Consider the following 17,415-nt stretch of genomic DNA (forward strand, 5'->3'; position numbering starts at 1 on the left):
CGTAAAGATTTAATGAACGTGATATTAATTAAAAAACGAAGTGTAATTATTATAAGAGTGCTCAACTTACTGTCCGTAATGTAAGATTACCATTAATTTAGATGTGATGTTGTGTATGACGTATGTAATGGATGTTTCCGATTATTATGTACATATGCCACCAATTGTTATAATAATATGTAAATGTACTTATTGAATCAATGATTATTAATTATATTATTAAGTTTTAAAACAAAGAACTACATATTAAAAGAAGAAAGAAAAAGGTAGTTTTATTTATTTTATCAACTCAACTCAATAGGCGACCCTGGGCCTGTTCCACCACTTTCTGATAAAGTGCCGGATAGGCTATCCACTACTTTTTTGACAGATTCTCCATACTCTATCTGTCAAGTTAAATGATGGGGCTATCCGGCACTTATCAGGAAGTGGTGAAACAGGCCATAATAGTTTTATTTTAGTCATAAATATTTTTTTTCCTTTTACCCTTTACTCACTTCTTGCTTTACCTTTTCGCTCTTCCTTATTTCTAAGGGACTCATAAAAGTATCTGTATTTATTATTTTGCCTTATGCATCAACGTCTAAGAATATTTAAGTCCTTAGCATTGACAAGTTAAAATGCACGATAATTAGCAAATCTCCTTTATCTTATTATTGATAATTATTTTATCAACAATTCATTTGTGATTATAATTTATGATAACTGTTGTTGCAATTTCAAGTCCTTTGTATATTGTGTGTGAATTATTATGTATGTAAATTAGTCTTTGCAGAAAATATAACCATGAAGCTAGTGTTTTTGATTAACTTTATATCATGCCTGTTTTCGGTTTGTTTGACTGGTTAGTGCAATTTTTTCTTGAATATGTTTTACTCGTATTTGGAAGGTTTTGAAATCTGCCGCTTGGTAGTCTGGACTCTGGTAGGGCTAAGAGTCGGTTCAAACGTGTAATATACTTAACTCTGTCTGTCTGAAATTCGATTCCAACGATAAATTTAATATGAATTCAATTGTACTCGTAAGCTTTACATCTTATAAAATATATTATAAATAGTTTGTAGAACATTATTAAAGCTAATAATAAAATAGCTGTAAGATCTCCCAGGAAAGAAACATTCCTAAAACCCTTGAAAGATTACAAATAGATAGACTTCCGTATATTTATAAGGTTATAGACAGTTATAGCAATTTTATTCTTATTATAGTGAGAAATGTTCGTCTCGTGGACCATAGAAGCTACCTGATCTCTCTGATACAGAAGACTATGAACCGCGTGGAGGAGGCCGGCTGGTCCAACCTCAAGATACACGACATTGCTGTGGACATGAAGTACGTTGCTGCATCTTGCTGCTACTGGGGGCGCTGAACGAATAAGGGTCAAGTCAGGCCGCAACGCGACGCGTAAATGCATTTCTAAAGTATTGAATTGACCGATTTGCAAGTCGTCTCACGCAGTTGGACTCTGTCAAATCCATACAAATTTCGAAATGCATTACGCATCGCGTTGCGGTCTTAATTGATCCTAAGAAAAAGTGGTGGGCCGTTGGACTGACGGGCCTTTACTGCTAGTCAGTCCAATCACCTATTATTTCTCTAAAATACATAGGTATTGGTGGTAAGGTGATATTCTTTGTCTACGATTGACTTTTAACCAGACTGGTGCAGTTGGTCCTAAAAGTCGGATAAAATATAAATAGATTTCCCGTATTATTTCGGACCGCATAGTATTCTAGTCTCGATTTATATCGAATATAGCTGAAGTTTTTGTCTCGAGCGCGGTTGCTTTAACATAATAGAGCGAATAAAGCAATAATCAAACATCGCCCCTCTCTCTTCACACTCACACCCATATTTCATATGCCAGGTGAAACAGAAGAAATTAGATGGATCTTTGTGATTTTTTTCTGTCGAGAAAATTTTTAGATATCGTGTTTTCGCTAGTACAGACCCTCGCGAATATAATGTAGTACCTATATCTATATTTAAAAAAATAAACAGTACAAAAATTATTATAAGATTTTGCTTTAGTCGCCCGTTAAACAATAATTTTCAGTGAATCCATCTTCGGCGTTCAATACACCGGTCACTTGGACTTCAAGAATGGGTTCGTGGTATCCGTCCAAAGCATGGCCATCGTCGAACACACCATCCAGCAGATGTGGATGACCATCGGCGAGAACACCACGTCAGCGCAGCCCCAGGCCACCATGACGATGAACAACGTGCTGATCGGCTTCGACGTCACCGCCAGAGTCAATGAGGAGGACCACTATTTCACTGGAGTCATCCTGTACCCGACGATACAGATTCAGTTCTTGGTATGTGTTTTTTTTATGAAATAAGGGGGCAAACGAGCAAACAGGTCACCTGATGGAAAGCAACTTCCGTCGTCCATGGACACTCGCAGCATCAGAAGAGCTGCAGGTGCGTTGCCGGCCTTTTAAGAGGGAATAGGGTAATAGGGGAGGGTAGGGAAGGGAATAGGGGAGGGTAGGGAAGGGAATTGGGGAGGGTAGGGAAGGGAAAAGGGTACGGGATTGGGTCTCCGGTAAACTTACTCACTCGGCGAAACACAGCGCAAGCGCTGTTTCACGCCGGTTTTCTGTGAGCGCGTGGATTTCTCCGATCGAACCGGCCCATTCATGCCGAAGCGTGGCTCTCCCACGTCTAAACGTGGGTTTTTACCCGATTGCGAAAGGAAGGGTAGGCTCTTCTTAAGAGTCTAAACAGCTTGTCGTGTTTAAGTTCGACTGCAGGAAAACATTAACATAATAATTCCTGAAAAGTTTTCAATGAGAAAAATGAACCTGAACATATGAACATATTTTTAAAAAATACTCGTGGCACTCGAGAACTTACTTTGCTTTGCATAGCACACCAACATCGTGCCGAAGTCTACAGAACTGAAACGTTTAACAAGGCATGATGTGCCGGTTGGAGTGGGGGATGTTAGGTTTGTTTTCGTTACGGAATTCCTCGATTCGGTCGCTGCACTCAAAGCCTGCGATAGCTTTATAAGAGGTTTTTTTGTATGGAACCCATGCCCACAATTATTGTATTGTGAAGAATTTGTATCATCGACGTAGCTTGTAGCTCGATCATACAAATTGTTCAAAAGTATCATAATATTAAATAAATTGTAACGACTCCGTGGTCTAGTGATATAGAGCGCGGCTCTTGACTCGGAGGTCGTGGGTTCGATTCCCGTGTTGGAAACATGTTATTTCCAAGTTTGGTTAGGACAATGCAGGCTGATCACCTGATTGTCTGACAAGTAAGATGATCCATGCGTCGGATGGGCATGTAAAAAGTCGGTCCTGCGCCTGATCTCTCGCCGGTCGTGTCGGTCTTCCTTCCCACTGGGTTATGAGAGTAAAGAAATAGAGAGTGCTCTTGTGTACTGTGCACACACTTGGGCACTATAAAATTACTTCTGCGTAGCTGGCCTGGTTTCAATGAAACCGGCCACCGTCACCGAAACCGGTGTGGGAGATATTATTATTATATACTTAATTTTAATAATGAATAACATTGTAGATACCGAAGAACCTGTACACTGGCGAGATAACAGCGCGGGTGGTGGCGACCGCCATCTCGCACAACAACCGCCTCCAGATGCTGCCCTACAACCACATATCGAGAACCATCCCTTACTTCGTGAGTATTCGAGATACATGAACATGATATTTTATTGGATGATTTATGGTCTTTATAATAATAATATCTATGGACGATTCACACCACGTTAGTCTGGCCCCGTGCTAAGTACCTGAAGAAGGACTTGTGTTACAGGTACCAGACAACGGAAATATATTTAATACTTTTATACTAAACATAATATATATTTAAGATTTTCATTATATGATACACATTTAATACACATCCATGACCCAGAAACTTTGAAAACTTTTTGTTCCGTCGGCGGGATTCAAGCCCGCGACCCCCGGCTTGACAAGCCCGCGACCCCCGGCTTGAGCAACCGACAGCCCACCAACTGAGCCACAGAGGTCCTCAGTTTATGAACCTAACTCGTTGAAAAGGACTCTTGTTTATATTTGTCGTCGTGTTGATAGTTGGAAATTAAGTATATTAAAAACATTTTTGCGGCAATATATTATTAATTTTATTGAGGTTTGAAAATCGCATTTACATAATACAAGGCTTAACAAAACGTAGTGATCATACTTTAGTGTCCCTTATAGCAAGTTCACTGTGAAAGTGGCAGCGCTTAAAAAGCATATTTTTTTTGGATTTGTATCATGAACTTTTCCATCCAAAAAAAGTTACTCTTTCAGCGCTCCCACTTTCACAGCGATACGTAAATGGTATTAGTAGCCCGAAGCTACGCGCTTAGCTACGGCCTGCAGCGTCTACGCCGTAGCTCGTAGCTTTGGGGGCCAGGGGTTCTGTAGAAAGAGCTCTACATGTTATGTAGCTTATTCAAAACTAAACATTTAGTTTGTTATTATTTTTAGCAATGTTCCGCGAAATAAACTTCCAACTTTAAGTAAATGAGTGAGTGTATGCATAGGCATACGTACAGCACCTCCCTCCGCCCACACTGCCTGTGCGGACTCTACGTTGTTCGTAGAGTCCACATCCTGAGGATGCTCCGGTGTTGGGGCGAAACGCGCGTCGAGGTTTTCAACCTGCGTGGTGGTGAGGGGCCTTGCACGGATTTGCCAACATTATTGCTTGTGTGGTGGTGGTGTTTGCAGGTTCTTGCATGCGAGTGTACGCATAGGCAGTGTGGGAGGAGGGAGGTGCTGTACGCATGCCTATGCGTACACTCACTCATTTACTTAAAGGTGGAAGTTTATTTCGCGGAATATTGATAAAAATAATAACAAACTAAATTTTAAGTAATGGATTGCTGCGAAGTAACGCCTGATTCCATTAACTATATTCAAAACTAGATGATGACCGCAACTCCGTTGCGCTAAAATTCGTTTATCACGCAGGAACCGTACATTTTTTCGGGACAAAAAGTATCTTATGTCCTTTCCCGGGACTCAAAGTATTTCCATGCCAAATTTCAGCAAAATCGGTTCAGCGGTTTGGGCGTGAAGTGGTAACAGAGAGACACACTTTTGCATTTATAATATTACTAGCTGTACCGGCAAACGTTGTTTTGCCATCTAAAGTATTCCAGCATATTTCATAGCCCAGTGATATTTTATTATAAAAAACATCATTGATTTTGCCCATATTATTTTATTGAAGTGACTAAATAAATATGTCACCATGGCAACATCCATCGCTATCCCGTCGCCCAAACAATGGTCGCCGTCAGTCTCGAGTTGTAATAATTTGTTATTATTAATTCAACAAATGCACTTATCAATATAAAAAGTACCTAGTAGCCGATTCTCAGACCCACTGAATATGCATATAAAATTTGGTTTAAATCAGTAAAGCCGTTTCGGAGGAGTACGCGGCCTAACATTGTGACACGAGAATTTTATATATAAGAAGTATGGATTATCTCTTTCTTTCAGTTCACGTGGAACAGTATAGCGGACTCCGTGACGGAGTGGAGTGACCACGTCTTCGCGCCCATCGCTCAGGACATCGCGAGACACGAGCTGGCTTTCCCGACCATATGTTACAACTGTGCCGTTGTTGCTTAAAATGAATCATTGTGTTGACTTTGCTATTGTTTCTATGTTGATCAATAAAATCGAGATAAAATCCCAATCCTTCCTTTATTCTGTAGACTATGGAGTAGACCGTATCTAAAATGTTACATAATAGTAAAAATATTAACAAAGTGTATAGCCGTTTTTGGCTTTTTAGGGTTTCGTACCTAAAGGGTTAAAACGGGACACTATTACTGAGACTTCGATGTCTGTCTGTCTGGAGACAGAGGCTGTATCTCAAGGTCCGCTACTGCTAGACTTCTGAAATTTTCACAGATTGTATATATTTATTGCCGATATGACAACAAATACTAAAAATAAAACAAATTAAATATTTAAGGAAGCTCCCATACAAAAAACTTATTTTTTTTTTCTATTTTTTGCTCGATATCAATAATGGCAACAAGTAGAGTCTTGAAATTTTCACAAAAGCCTTCATTAGATGTGAACTATAATTAATAATACTTACTTAATATTAAAATAAACTAAAAAATTAAGGGGGCACCATTTTTGGCCTATTTTTCCTCTATAACTGTACGGAACCCGTCGTGCGCGAATCAGACTCGCATTAGGCCGATTATTATAATACTATATGTACGATGTGCCGCGCGGCTTCACCCGCGTAATTTAGGAATGTCACGGGAACCGTACATTTTTCCGCAAAAAAAGGAACCTATGTCCTTTCACGTGGTCTATTCTTCATGTGTGCCAAATAACATAAAAATTGCTCCAGTACATTCAAATAAGCCCTTTCAAATAATTTCCCCCGTTTTTTCCACACTTTCCTCTATTCCTTCGCTTTTATTAGCCTTAGCGATATGAAATATAGCCTATAGCCTTTCTCGATAAGTAGGCTGTCTAGCACTGAAAGAATTTTTCAAAACGGACCTGTAAGTTCCTGAGATTAGCGCGTTCAATTAAGCCATTTCAAATAATTTCTCCCGTTTTTTTCACACTTTCCTCTATTTCTTCGCTTCTATTAGTTTTAGCGCTATAAGATATAGCCTGTAGCCTTTCTCAATAAATAGGCTATCTAATCCTGAAAGAATTTTTCAAATCGAACCAGTAGTTTCTGAGATTAGTACATTCAAATAAGCCCTTTCAAATAATTTCCCCCCGTTTTTTTCCACACTTTCCTCTATTTCTTCGCTCCTATTAGTATTAGCGTGATTAAATATTGCTTATAGCCTTTCTCGATAAATGGGCTATCTAACACTGAAAGAATTTTTTAAATCAGACCAGTAGTTCCTGAGATTAGCGCGTTCAAACAAACAAACAAACTCTTCCCAATTATAATATTACATTAAAAGTATAGATATAGTATACAGTGTGTAACAAAAATAAGTGATAATACTTTAGGATGTGTACGTGTTCCTTGTAGAGAGTTCACTGTGAAAGTAGCAGCTCTTAAGGACGAAATTTTTTTTCACTTTTATATGGGCAAGGGCCCGAGCGTCACGAGTTTCCCCATACAAAAGTGAAAAAATTTTTTGGCCTTTCAGCGCTGCTACTTTCACAGTGAACTCTCTACAAGGAACACGTACACAGCCTAAAGTATTATCACTTATTTTTGTTACACCCTGTATATAGTATAGATTATACATAATATTTTATATCATAACTCATTATACTTTACGTGGGTCACACTGAAAGTGTTTAGAACTAGCTAGTTAGAAACATTACTAATGAAAACTTTTTTTAAATTACAATTTTAGAACTCTTTGGTAACATAATCTGGTATATTACATTTATTTGTCATTTGTTTTGGTGAATTGGCGGCAAATCTAAAACTCTTGTTACACGTGAAAATGAACTTAACGCGAGAAAATGTTCAGTTAATGATTTTTTATGACTTTCGTTGTGGACTTACTTAATAACAAAGCTTTGATAGGCTGCTATTACCATTTCATAATGAAGCCCCATCTCGTGTCACTATTTACAATTGGTTTAACGAGTTTAAACGTGGACGTAGCAATCTCACTGATGATCCGCGTGAGGGACGTCCTTTAACAGCGACTACTGAAGTTAACATTAGTGTTGTGCGACGCATGATAGAGGGAGATAAAAGAGTGACCTACCAGCAGATACGGGCAAGCCTAGGCATTGCTATGAATCAAGTTCAACAAATATTACATGAACATTTAGGCGTCAGGAAGCTTTGTACCAGATGCATTCCCCATACTTTAATCGACGACCAGAAACGCCTTCGCATGGACTGGTGTCGCCAAATGTTAGATAAGTTCAACGGCGGTGACTCAAATGCCGTATTTGACAACCTCACAGGTGATGAAAGCTGGATTTATTGCTTCGAACCCGAAACCAAAAGACAATCAGCTCAAGGGGGGTTTCCTTTCGAGGTTTGGCCAACTAAGCTAAAGAAAGGAAGAAGTCAAGGCAAAAAGATGATTGCCTCATTATTTGGTCGGAAATGTCATTTTGCGACAGTTGTGCTAGAAGATGAAAGGACAGTTACTGCAGAATGGTATGTCAATCGCTGTGTGCCTGTCGTCTTGGAAATATTTCGACAGCAGCGCCCTCGAAGCAGGACACTCCTTCACCACAACAATGCTTCAGCGCACTCCGCGAGACGGACTGTTGAATATTTGACTATGGCACGTGTTGAGATATTGAGTCATACGCCATATAGTCCTGGCCTGGCGCCCTGCGGCTTTAATTTATTTCCAAGAAATAAACATAAAATTCGAGGTACTTGCTTTACGAGCCCTGAAGATGCGATGAAAGCGTACGAAAATACCACAGAAGAGACCCCTAAGGAAGATTGGGCCCACTGCTTTTTTCGGTGATTCCATCGAATGTGACGATGTGTAGAGAGGAACGGAGAATACTTCTAAAAACAATAAAAGCATTGGCAACTTTCTACATTAAGCCGTTTTTCATTTTCTAAACATTTTCAGTGTTACCTAGGTACATGCAATATGAATATTTCATAATCTTGACTTTCTACTGTTTCTTATCAAATATCCACAGAAATCTTATTATTTGATAAGATCCATTATTATGGTGATAGGCGAAATCACCTGCACATTTTATAATATTGTATTTAATAATTGTAGATAACTCAATTAAAACTGTACATAAGAAACGAATATTTTTTAAATTATTTATTACAATCATTTTCTTTGCGGACACAAAAATGTTAAAAATATGCATATTTTTTAGCGTCTTATGTTCTACTGTGATGTGCCAAGAAAACTGGGGTATGTATTTATTTGTCGATTGTAAAAGTAATATCCACGAATGCATTGAAGAGTTTCTTTGTAAAAGATAATTTAATATTTTGATTATACAGACTTATGAGAAGTTGTACATTATGTATGCTCGAACCTTATGTTTTAAGAGTAATAACTAAAACGTTTACTAAAATGCTACTTCTTCTACTCTTCTGAAATTGCTACTTCTAGGCAGCAGGGCCTGCATGGTGAACCCTCAGGGATACTACGCACAAGTCATGCAGGAGACGGTCACAGAACTGGAGAACGAAGTGAGGTGGAGTAACTTCAAGATGGATGATCTTACTACACCGGTTGAGTAAGTTAGGATTATTTATTATTGATTTATGCAATTTGGTTGGGTTAAGTCTTTGAATTTTCTCTGGTAGCACACTGCATTGCGTTAACTTTCGTAGGAACAGCAAGAATGGCACAGAATTTTATACAATGGTACAATACCCACAGAATACCGTTTAGGTCTAGGGCAACGTCTATTAAATAACATTGAATGCCTAAAACTAATATGGTTACGGTATAATTTTTATTATTATTATTATTATTTTAAAAGCTTTTATATTATATTATATATTTTAACTTGCTCTGTATGTTTGTAAGTATGTATGTTACGGTGGAATTTTGGAACTCAATTTTAAAGTAGATATATTTAACCGATTGAGCTGAAATTTTGCATACGCGTTTAGTTTGGATGACAATGCACGATATGGTATGTGACATCACTCTAAATCCAATATGGCCGACCATCCAAGATGGCGAAATAATTATTTTTTATGCAGTCCTACAATATGGATATTAAATGAAAGGGCTTTTTGAGAGTAACTCGAAAACGAATGTAATTTCATTCTACATCCAACATGGCGGCTCATCCAAGATAGGGGAATAGTTATTTTTAATGCACTTCTGCAATATGGGTATCATATGAAAGGCTTGTGGGATATTGCGTGGCCGCTACAAAGGAAGATCTTCCGACCGAGCGAGGTGTTATGCTCGATCAGGCCGAGGCCGCGGTACATTGCGGCTAGTGGACGATGTACCCGATGAGGCGATGCTGGCAGGCGCGGTGCGAGGTTATGATGATGAAGGAGGCGTCTTCTGTCGAGGGTCACCAATGATCTTCCGACCGAGCGAGGTGGTATGCTGGGTCAGGATCGGCTGCGCGACCTACTAAACCTGCGAGAGCGCGAACGTGAACGATTATTATTATTCATATTACCGTTATCCAGGCGTGCAGCTTTGGTACCTGCCGGGTAAGTTCACATACCTGCTTCGCCAAGCTTTCGTAAGATGGCGCTAGTGCTGCCGTAGAGGTACTGGACACCTGTGGCACAGGCGGGGCAATATCATAAATTTTATCAGCCAACTCCGCAAGTTGATCTAAAGGTAACTTTACCTGAGAAGCAATTACAGTTTGGATTGATTGTGGTAGCCTCTGTGACCAAACGTTTGCTAGAAATTCCTTTGTCACAGATGGGCCTGCTAGTCCTTCTAAGTAACGGAGGAACTGTGACGGCTTCCTGTCGCCAATTTCTTCGTGCATGACGAACTGCTTGATGCGCTTTTCCGCCGAAGCTGATAATCGCTTGATGAGTTCTGTTTTAAGTTTGGAATATTTGTCAGTTGCAGGTGGATTCATAATTATATCTTTTACTTCTGTGGCATATTGGTGGTCCAATTGCGATATCAGGTAATAAAATTTCGTCTCATCGCTCGTGATTCTAGATAAAACAAATTGGCTTTCCACTTGAGTTAACCAAAGTGCAGGCTCCTCGGGCCAGAATGGTGTTAGCCTTATACCGACTCTTAAAACTTCGCCACCAACATCGGGACCCTGAGCGTCGTTAAAATTTTCGTCCTCCACAGGCGCATTTCCGACAGACATTATTGAATTAAATAAAAATCGCTTACCGCGTTTCACTTGGACCACCGCCTTAGATAACGCCTTGACAGTTTTTATGTTCGTAGTAGGGTTGCTGAGGATTCCTCTTCCTCTTCCTCATAATAAGGAAGTTCCGCAATAATTTGGGTTCCTCAACCGTTACCGCATCCTCATAAATAAAAATACAAAAATCCTCTTCCGCTACCGCTTCCTCAAAATTTAGGAGGAATTTATGAGGAATTTCACTGCGCATGCGCGTCGCGTATCTAATCATGGCAACGCACACGCCAGAGCGCGATGCCGGACCGAACGGGCGAGCGAGACCTACCCTCTCGCCACCCGCGCTGTTCCTTGCTTGTTTGTTTTAATTTTATTGACATAATATAGCAAGCGTTGTTTTGTTTACGCGTGTACACACTACCCAGAAACGCACGCAGTGCGAATAATCTAATAATTTGATTTCTTTTATCGAAAATCGAAATGAGACCGAAGTGTAGTGCTATATATTTTTTTTAATTTGGTTCACAAAACAAGATACAATTCACAATACATGCAGTTATAAATAATAGAGTATAAAAATGACTAATACTAGGGAATGTATCTCTCTAGGAAGTGAACACAACATGCACATAACAAAATAAAAGAGTTGTGTCAACTAAATACTAAATTAAATACAGTTACAAAAAGAAAAGGAAAAAAAAGACACAGCCATTACCCTAACCGAAGATGCCCACAAGAGACTTTTTAGAAGAAACAAGAGAACCAGAGAATATGTCGTAAGCCGTATTGATAGCATTATAAGATGAACATATCAGGATTCAGGGGTTCCCAGACTTTTTTTGTCTACTGCCCACTTTGAGAACAAAATATGTTTAAGTGCCCCCATTGTTTCACCTACTTTCTTTTCCTAATTTAAATTAAGGGGCTTTTGCCACAAATTTGTCGCTAATATTAGCCCCCCCAGCCTCTACAAAATGCCGCCATTTTTTCTGAGTCCCACCCTTTAGACCTTCAGCGCCCACAAGGAGGCGTAATCGCCCACATTGGGAAACGCTGTACTATATGGACGTACTTCCTCTTCCGCTTCCTCATCCGCTACCTCATCCGCATCCTCTTCCTCAAAAAAATATCCTCTTCCTCATCCGCATCCTCTAAATTTGCGCGTGACAATTCCTCTTCCTCCTCCTCTTCCTCATAATCACTTCCTCAACAACCCTAGTTCGTAGTAAATGCCACGTGTTATTTGCCGGTGAATGGTGATTACTTCTCTAGGCTTCGTCGGTGTCACCAGTATGGCGTAGCCGGTTATCTCCCTGGACTCCAATGAACACAGCTACACACATTAATTAATATGCACTAACTATTTTTGCTGAAAGCGATTGAATAATTAATAATGAGATGAAAGAAATGCACTATTAATGAAAATGGTGTTTAATGAAAATACTATAATAACAATGAATGATATGAGTGAATGAACGTGAAATTATATAAAATCAAGATGTACGCGCGCAATTAAAGCGAGGGCTAGATGCGGAGTGAGTGTAGTGGGGCGTGCGAGCGACGGTGCGGCAGCGCCTACGACACACACGCCGACTTGTTCCGAGGCGCGGTTCAAGCCATAAGCGGAGCGATTTTTCAAGCGTGGCGGATTGACTTATGTCACGCCACATATTCCCCCTGGGCCTCTATCATGAGCTCTTAAATCCATTCTTTTTACGTCCTTATCTGACTGTATAACGACGTAAAGTGAATGGATTTAAGAGCTCATGATAGAGGCCCTGGGCCTCTATCATGAGCTCTTAAATCCATTCACTTTACGTTCTTATACAGTCAGTATAAGGACGTAAAGAGAATGGATTTAAGAGCTCATGATAGAGGCCCTGGCCAGACCGTGACTACGGTCGATAGAAGTCAGGAAATTTGACGGTGCGTCCGCTTCGTGTCTTCTTCTCCGCTGGCAATGTAGTTAAGGTAGAAGTTGGAAAGGCGTGTGAAGTGTGAGGTGGAACTGCCTTCCCATCTGCTTCTCTTGCCATGTACGCTGGTTTAAGCCTGTCGACAGAGACGTTTATTCTTTTGTTCTGGACGTCTATGGTGAAGAACTTGGGCTTTTTTCTATGACCTTGTAAGGGCCAACATAGGGAGGTTCTAAGGCACCACGAACTCGATCAAGTCGTAAAAAGACATGAGTAGAAGTAGGTAAGTCACGTGGGATATAAAAAGGCGACGAGTTCGAAATATACCAAGAATTGAAAACATTGAAGTAACTCGAAAACGAATGTAACGTCATTCTACATCCAATATGGCGGCTCATCCAAGATACGGGAATAGTTATTTTTAATGCACTTCTGCAATATATGGGTACTAAATGCAAGGACTTACTGAGAGTAACTGGGAAACTAATGTAATGGCATTCTATATCCAATATGGCAGCTTAGCCGAGATAGGGGAATAGTTATTTTAAAGCACTTCTGCAATATGGGTATCAAATAAAAAGGCTCATTGAGAGTGACATGATGTGACGTGACGTGACGTGACGTTACGTGTCGTGACTTTACGTGACGTCACGTGACAACAAGTCGGCTCAACGACGTATAGCCATGTAATTGAAAGGCGTTGTTCAGTCAAAGAGCTAGCTGTTTGATTGAACCGCTATTTTAGCCAGTGGCCTGCGAAATATATATATATATATATATATATATATATATATATATATATATATATATATATATATATATATATATATATATATATATATATATATATATATATATATATATATATATATATATATATATAATAACTAATAAATTGATATTATATTTTTATTTTATCAAGTACTGATAGATTGTTAAGTCTCGCGACAAGTTTTTATTATCATGCAAATTGTATAATATATTGAGGATTATAACTTAATAATTATTAAGGAGTTTATTGTCTTCTTTTTAGACTATTTAAATAAAAGCTTTTTTTCAAAAAGTTTTTTGTTTCTAATTTATTAGCCATATCATGATATCATGTGATTTTTAGCCATATCATAACTTTTAAATTACTGTATCGGAAATTCAGGTCTTCCTCAAAACTTTACTTCATTTTCCAGCATCGAACTCTACAACTGGCACGTGGTCGGCACAGTCAACTTTACCAACGGGTTCCTCGTCTCAATTGAGAACATAGACATTAGCAACTTCATACCTAACATCGGCACATCAACAGCTACTTTAAGAGGAAACTTAAACTTCCACAATATGAAAGTGGGCTTTGATGTGGCCATCGATTTCGAGGGGCATGAGTTAACACGAGTCACAGGAGTCTTCGTTTATAGAATTGTATCTTGGACTTATTTCGTGAGTATTATTCTGTATTGGTTATGACTTATGAGGTTAATGAGCCTTTAAGTTCATTTATCAATAGATATATCAATATTAGGATTCCGTACCCAAAGAGTAAAAACGGGACCATATTACTAAGACTTCGATGTCTGTCCGTCTGTCCGTATGTTTGTCTGTCTCCAGGCTGTAACACAAAAACCGCTATAGACTAGACTTCTGAAATTTTCATAGATTGTGCATATAATCCGGGTTCCGTAGAATATTTTTTTTATTACTACCAAGCTAATTTTTTGTGAGTAGCTTCATTTTTATGAGACGAACAACAATTTTATTTGTGAAAACCAAGTTTTGTTGATTACAGAACCCTAAAACGGAACCCTAACCAGCAGATTTTTTTGTATATTGGTACTATTGGTAGGTTAATAGTTACATAGTTTAAGAGTAACATTGTCCTACAAATAAAACAATCCATATTTTAGAACCATCAAATCAAATTATCAAATGCTTTCTATATCTGTTAGAACTTGCCACTTTCAAGATTTTTCGCAAAAAAAATGTTGTTCGTCTCATAAAATGAAGCTACTCATAAAAAATTTGCTTGATAGTAATTAAAAAAAAGTTCTACGGAACCCGGACTAACAATGTATATCTATTGTAGCTATAAGGACAAATACGAAAAAGAAAATAAAATTAATATTTCAGGGGGGCTCATAAAATAAATAACAAACGTGTATATAAGCTTAGGCCAAACCTACGCGACCAGGCGACTGCGAAGCGGAGCGTCAAGTTGTCAAATGTGTTTTTTGTATACAAAACAACTACAACTTGACGCTCCGCTTCGCAGTCGCCTGGTAGCGTAGGTTTGGCCTAAGCTTTAAAAATAATGGCAATAAGTACTGGCACTTAAAATTTTCAGAAAGACCTTATAATTAAATGTACTTTAATAACGAATAATAATATTAAAGTACTCAATATAAAAATTTAAGGGGCGCCTCCACACAAAAAAACACAATTTTCGGCCTATTTTTGCTCTATAATGGTACGGAACCCTTCGCTAGTCCGACTCGCACTTGGTCGATTTTATTTTTATACGTGTCACTAGAGAATCTTCTACGTACGCACAATGTATGTCGTCCCGGACAATTACTGTAAAACTGCTTTTCTTAGTTGCGCTAAGTGCTAACTCATCGGGAAGAATCCGCGAAACTAACTCACTAGTCACTACTCTACTGCTACTAATTAATGTAGCCGCTATTTTGGTAAAAGATGGACCCGTGCAAGTTTATTACGCCGGTTCTTCTCGCAGGGCTAGTTCCCGAATCGGTGGTAGGCACCATAGTCTCGACGTTCAGAAAAGATTTTGTGAATCTCTGAATAAATTATTTGATTTAATTTGCTATTGAAACGTTTTCAGTTGACACGTAACCTTCTCACGAACGAGACCACAATAACCTCATTGGGCGCCTCTGCCAGCGGCGCCTCCACACGCATGGAGTTCCTCCCCGCCAGCAACCTCACAGAAATCGCTTCTAGAATGGTGAGCATTCAACAGTGAATATTCAACCTTAGGGGTGAAGCCAAACGAGCGTAATTTGTGAGTTGGAGTCGCAGAATTTCCGCTGGCAGAAATTCTGCAGCATTCAGTTTCATACAAAAGTCCTGTTTGATTCACACGAGCGTAATTTTGTGAGTCATGGTTTGTATGAAAAGATATTTACGCGGCAGAAATTCTGCGACTCACAACTCACAAATTACGCCCGTTTGGCTTCACCCTAAACGTCGAAATCTATCTTCTGACTATAAATGGTGAACGATTTTTTTTTATCGGTCCAGTAGTTCTTGACTTCAATTAATTAATGTGCTTCTATTAAAAAGTTTGTAACACACTGCGAACTATTTACCTACAATTTAGTCTTTGTTCTCATGAAGTATACTTAAATGTTTCAGTACTTCGCCTATTCAAGTTCGGATTCATTCCCGCGATGGGGACGCGAGATTCAAGAAGTGGTGCTGCGGAAGGCGCAAGAAATTGAATTCCCAGAGATACGCTTCGACAACAACTGCTAAAAGGCTGTTATGTACTTTATTAAAGGCTAAATCTAAAGATGTTTTTATGTCCAAATCATTATCAGAATCTAGAAGATTTTACAAATATTATGTGCCCGTAATTTCTACTCATATCTATAAGGGCCAGGCCACATCACTGCGTTGCGGTGTCGTATCGCAAAAACATCTAAATTATTTACGATGCGACGCCACAGTGCAGTTTTGTGGTTGAGCCTTAAGAGCAACATGACGCGACATTGCTTCGCCGCGTTGCTTTGTTACAACTTACATATTGTGTAAAAATCAAAAGAAACTCAAATAATAATTTACTATTCTTATGAAAAGGAAACAAGAGGTCCCATAGAAGGGGCTGACAAAAAAACTTATCGTATTCGATGTATTATTTTGCTTTATGTTTCTACGGCCGACACCGATGCCATGAATATAGGTACCACATTGATTATTTTTACGGAACGACGAACTCCTGTCCTGTCCGAATACAACACTTCCATAGAACTGAAGTTTGTAAAATGTCAGATTCGCGTTTTTAAAACGTCAGTTCTATGGAAGTGAAGTGTCGCACCGTACTTTCTTGTCACTCGAGTGCGGTTTCACCTGCAATGGGTTTCACATTTATGCTGCGTTTTCATGTTATAATTCCGTTGCAACAACGCAACGCAACAGAACAATGTAGTCGCTCCTAATTTTCAACCGCTGTGTTTCAACCATAGAAACAAAGGCCTGAGCAAGCGAGATGTCACTATCAGTAACACTGCGTCACAATAGACATGGTAAAAAGAGACGTATGATACATGACAGCAGAACCATTTTTTTATCTGTTTGACGTCCAGTCGGCACTAATTGGCACGTTGACAATTGAATCTCTTAGAAAGATGCTTGTGTAAGTGTATACGTAAACAAATTTTTACACACAGACGTACTTAAATCAAATCAAATCAATAATAATAAGTCATTTAATATTTTTTCAGAATTAGTCTAACAATATTTTTTTATAAATAATATATGCACTGGTATTAGTAACAATAATAATTATCAATAGATTAATGGCCCATTTCACTAATATCAGGCTCTGACACGTTGATCATTCAGTTTCGATTGACAGCTCGATATTGTTACTCTATTCCGCTAGGTATATTTACTTTATGGTTCCAACATACTGTGCGCACACCTTTGCCAGTGAAAAATTATCTTGCACAAACAGAGCGGAAATTAAATTGACTCAATTAATTGTTCGGTAAACTTGTTGAACA

At 38.8% G+C, this 17,415-nt stretch overlaps 3 protein-coding genes across 3 annotated transcripts; 2 read left to right on the top strand and 1 right to left on the bottom strand.

Moving 5' to 3' along the window:
• The first annotated feature begins 752 nt into the window (after window positions 1-752).
• Window positions 753-5,700, top strand: LOC121735847. The gene is made up of 5 exons (XM_042126807.1): window positions 753-844; window positions 1,209-1,332; window positions 2,057-2,321; window positions 3,541-3,660; window positions 5,502-5,700. Exons 1-5 carry the CDS (start codon window positions 787-789, stop codon window positions 5,631-5,633), a joined length of 699 nt encoding a protein of 232 aa, XP_041982741.1. The 5' UTR covers window positions 753-786; the 3' UTR covers window positions 5,634-5,700.
• Window positions 5,701-8,787: 3,087 nt separating this feature from the next.
• Window positions 8,788-16,259, top strand: LOC121735853. The gene is made up of 5 exons (XM_042126821.1): window positions 8,788-8,860; window positions 9,065-9,191; window positions 13,867-14,113; window positions 15,513-15,635; window positions 16,046-16,259. The coding sequence occupies exons 1-5, from the start codon at window positions 8,797-8,799 to the stop codon at window positions 16,163-16,165; spliced, it is 681 nt and encodes a 226-aa protein (XP_041982755.1). The 5' UTR covers window positions 8,788-8,796; the 3' UTR covers window positions 16,166-16,259.
• Window positions 10,023-12,091, bottom strand: LOC121735862. The gene is made up of 2 exons (XM_042126833.1): window positions 11,992-12,091; window positions 10,023-10,853 (listed from the first exon to the last, which is right to left on the bottom strand). The coding sequence occupies exon 2, from the start codon at window positions 10,767-10,769 to the stop codon at window positions 10,095-10,097; it is 675 nt and encodes a 224-aa protein (XP_041982767.1). The 5' UTR covers window positions 10,770-10,853; window positions 11,992-12,091; the 3' UTR covers window positions 10,023-10,094.
• Window positions 16,260-17,415: the final 1,156 nt, after the last annotated feature.

This window comes from Aricia agestis, chromosome 2 (genome assembly GCF_905147365.1).
Source record: "Aricia agestis chromosome 2, ilAriAges1.1, whole genome shotgun sequence".
Classification (NCBI taxonomy): domain Eukaryota; kingdom Metazoa; phylum Arthropoda; class Insecta; order Lepidoptera; family Lycaenidae; genus Aricia; species Aricia agestis.